The sequence below is a fragment of the Prunus dulcis genome, chromosome 1 (assembly GCF_902201215.1).
Source record: "Prunus dulcis chromosome 1, ALMONDv2, whole genome shotgun sequence".
Classification (NCBI taxonomy): domain Eukaryota; kingdom Viridiplantae; phylum Streptophyta; class Magnoliopsida; order Rosales; family Rosaceae; genus Prunus; species Prunus dulcis.
The window spans coordinates 17267506-17271244 of NC_047650.1; the positions used below are offsets into that span (position 1 = coordinate 17267506).

Below are 3739 nucleotides of genomic sequence, written 5' to 3' on the forward strand. Positions count from 1 at the left end.
AATAATAAAACTTAAGAGCTTAATCATAAGTATTGGGCAGAACAAATAAAAATGTGGGGGGTTTTTTCTTTTTTGGTCAAGTAAAAATGTGGGGTTTAAAGAGCAATTCCAGCAGTAAGGCTGGGGCGCGGGCTGGGGGTGTTTGGGCCAAAAAAGTGATTCCAGCAACAGAGACTTGTCCAGGCAACAAGTGGACCCCAGCAGACTGGGTTGGCCCTCAGGGGAGGCTGGCCCGACTTGGAGCCCGAGTTTTGGATGATGTCAGCGCGCTACAATGCCGCCTATAGCTAGCATCCAAGTGGCGTTGTTTGGGCTCTTAGATCGGATTTTTTCCTCCAATCTAACGGCAGCAAATTTTTGTGCAATAAAATAATGAAAAAAATTAGAAATTTTTTTAAAAAAAATACCCAAAAATTAATGAATTTTTTTTTCTATAAATACCAACCAATACTCTTTACTTTTAACACCAAATCCTCATACATTTTCGTCTCTTTCAACTATTATTCACTTTCTATTTAATATTTTTTTCACTTTCAAGTTTTATTTTTTCAAAATCTTATCCGAATTTTTTTTCTGATTATGAGATATGAATTTTATAATAAAGATTGACATGTAGAAACCCAAAAATCTAATTTGAAAATATTATCCAAATGAATTGTTTAGGTAAAAAAATTTGTGAAAAAAACAAAAAAAATGAATAGTAATTGCCCTTAGCCATAACAACGGGTGGAAACACAAAATACTATTTGCAAGGGCAACCACTATTCATGTAAATAGTGGCTGCCCTATCTCCCCCCTTGCCATGGCTAAGGGCAAATGGGTGGAGTTGCCCTAAATAGAAAAACTTTAAATAAATTAAAAAAAAAAACCTCCAAATATGAATGCAATCCTATCCAATGACTCCAATGTCTCTTTCCATGTATATTTTGATTATTGAGTTATAAGCTAATTTGTATCCTTATACCATGATTTCCAATCACACGACATAATTAGCAATATAATCACAAGTTTTACCGTACAATTAATAAAAAATGTCAAGCGCATGTCAAATTTCAAGCTTAGTAGTCACACAGGCCAAAATAAATAAATGAACATTAAATAAAAATAAAAAGCCACAAACCTCAAATCATCTAATTATCAATACTGTTACACAAATCATAAATCAAGCCACCTATTTAAGATACTGTCGCTAAAAGGCTTGTATGAACAACAAGATATTCATCTACAGCCCCAAATGATTCTTAAGGGTAAGGAAGGGTGGCAATGTGGTTATGAGCCACAGTTCCAATCCACAGTTTGCCCTTTGCTTCCCTAACTTCACTCACAAGTTTCATAACGGCACCCTTTCGATCCTCGAGAACTTCCAAAATTTCCCCCTTCTCATTGAAGAGGGAGATCAATGTGTACATCTTCATCCCCATAAATCGCGCTAAGTAGGTCATTCGGATCGGCAAGCGAAAGTAGACACTCCGTATCCATGGATTGTGAGAGAGGACTTCTTGTGCTGGGGTCCTGCAACAATCTATGGCAACCCAGAATTGGCCTTTCTCATTTATTCTTATGTTGTCTGGAAAACCTGGAAGGTCAGCAACAAGTTCCACTGTCCCATTTTTAGGACCCTCTAGCCAATATTTCATTAGCCTGCAAAAATTCAATCAACCAGTAGAAATATTTTTAGGACCCTCTATCCAAGGTACTAGCTCAAATTGGACTATATACTCAAGCTGATTTTGATAAATGGGGCATCTTACACACACATATATATATATATATATATATATGTATATATAACATTATTATTCACTACAAGAAAAAACCCCTTTTCGACTATTAAAAAAAAAGTGTGTGTTGTTAAAAGGTAATGACGTTGAAACTGATATGGTGGTTAAAGACATTTTGTCATAAGGTATTTTTCTTTTAAGGATTTTGCTTTGAGTTTGGCAGGAATTCCTAGCTGATCTTGATAAATCAGCTTCAATTACGTCAAAACAAGCTTTATTCTCATGTCTATAATTTTGAATGCAAGTTAAGATTCCTAGCTTTGTCCTCCAAGAAAAATTCCAACGCCTCAGGTTTTATTATTATTACCTGCAGTTGGTGGTCTCAGTAAAGAGGAGGAAGGTTTGGTCCTTAGAAAGCTGCAACCCATTTGGAAAAGCCAAACCTTCCAAGACAATATGAGTTGTCTTAGTAGGAGGATCATATCTCAGAAGCCTACCAGTGGATTCTCCTTCCAATAGTATAAAGAAATGGTTCCTGCAATTTGATTAATTTCCACTAATTAATTAGGATTAGTAAATCAGATATAGATGTATTTTTCAATACAAGTCTATCGGGAGGGGAATTCAAACTTGAGTGCAAGAAGCAGGCTTACTGCGCTAACCAACCTGCCTACCCACGTCTGCCCCAAATATATGTAGTTTTTATATACACTTACAGTCTGTTGTATCTCTTGCTGGTATCAGTGAAGAAGATTGATCCATTCTTGTGGATATCAAGGTCATTTGCAAAAAGAATAGGCTTCCCTTCCACATGGGTTGACAGGGGAGTGGCAAGGCCTCCTTGAGGGCCAACAACCAAAAGACCATAATAGGCATCAGCAATGTACAAATCTCCACTCTCTTTATCAAATCTCAGGCCAAGTGGACGGCCACACTTCTTCTCATGCTTCCATTGCTTGTGTGTGGTTGAGTCAATGCCCTTAGCACAAACCTGCTTTGACCTTTTAAAGCCCACATCCACTATAATTAATTAGCATTTTATTATATTATAATTAAGAGAAATAAACACAATGACAATATGACACATTAATGAAATAAACCACACACACCAATTTGTTGTTACATGCGCAAACGTTTCCCAGCCCAAATCGTTGCCCATCCATCTAACAATGCGTCCATCAGCCAACCCTGTGTAAGGGCCACGGCCCAAAGCATCAAACTCCAAAGACTCAGGACCAAAAACTTCATCTTCAAACTCCAACTTCCCAAACCCTAACCTGCTCTCATTGTCCCTTGGCCACCTCTCCATGACTTGCTTGTATGGTGCAATGTTGTGCTTCACTGGCCTAAATTCATGGTCTCCTAGTGGGCCCATTTGCAGTGGGTCCATGACAACAAACCCCAGAACTAGAACTAGGAGAAGGAGGATTGGGTGCTGCAACAATGCTTCATCTCTGAGCAAGAGTAATTTTTTATTCTTCATGTTCAAGAGAGAGAGAGAGAGAGAGAGAGAGAGAGAGAAGCTAGCAGAGAGTTTGGGTGGTGTCAAATGGTGTTAATGTTATGGTGATCAAGAAGAAATCAAATGGGTTTGGAGTTTCATAAAGGTAGGATGTGATTGGTTGAATTTGATATGGGAAGGGGTTGATAGGCATGCATTGTTTGTGATTGGCTATGTGGTTGTTGAGAGAGTAGGTTGTCTGTTTGTTGGCCATGTCTTTCGCATTCGTTTCTTATTGTGGTGAAAACTACAAAAGGTATCAATTTTGGGTGAGAAAGTGTGTAGATATTTTGGTCATGAATGTCATTTGAACATGTTTGTAGCAATCAGCTATACATTGTGTAGCATATAGGTTATGATTTCATATGTTAAGGGGTTGATAGCACGCATTCTTTGTGATGGCTATATATGGTCGAGAGTAGGTTGTCTTATTTGCCAAGTCTTTTGCATTCATTCTTATTGTTGTGGATATAGTACTATAGAAGGTATCGCGCGTATGTAGCATTTTAGTCATGAA

At 37.8% G+C, this 3739-nt stretch overlaps 1 protein-coding gene across 1 annotated transcript; it reads right to left on the reverse strand.

The window, feature by feature from the left end:
• Positions 1 to 1213: 1213 nt before the first annotated feature.
• LOC117615435 (protein STRICTOSIDINE SYNTHASE-LIKE 13-like) lies at positions 1214 to 3204 on the reverse strand. Its single transcript, XM_034344518.1, has 4 exons — positions 2831 to 3204; positions 2438 to 2722; positions 2089 to 2256; positions 1214 to 1641 (listed from the first exon to the last, which is right to left on the reverse strand). Exons 1-4 carry the CDS (start codon positions 3202 to 3204, stop codon positions 1242 to 1244), a joined length of 1227 nt encoding a protein of 408 aa, XP_034200409.1. The 3' UTR covers positions 1214 to 1241.
• Between the last annotated feature and the right edge of the window lie 535 nt (positions 3205 to 3739).

What these genes read in the sequence shown, in the direction of transcription:
- LOC117615435 (XM_034344518.1), bottom strand. Translation starts at nt 3,204, where the DNA reads ATGAAGAATAAAAAATTACTCTTGCTCAGAGATGAAGCATTGTTGCAG. An exon ending in GCGCATGTAACAACAAATTG is followed by an intron (nt 2,723 to 2,830) that starts GTGTGTGTGGTT and finishes GGGCTTTAAAAG; the next exon opens with GTCAAAGCAGGTTTGTGCTA. An exon ending in AGCAAGAGATACAACAGACT is followed by an intron (nt 2,257 to 2,437) that starts GTAAGTGTATAT and finishes ATCAAATTGCAG; the next exon opens with GAACCATTTCTTTATACTAT.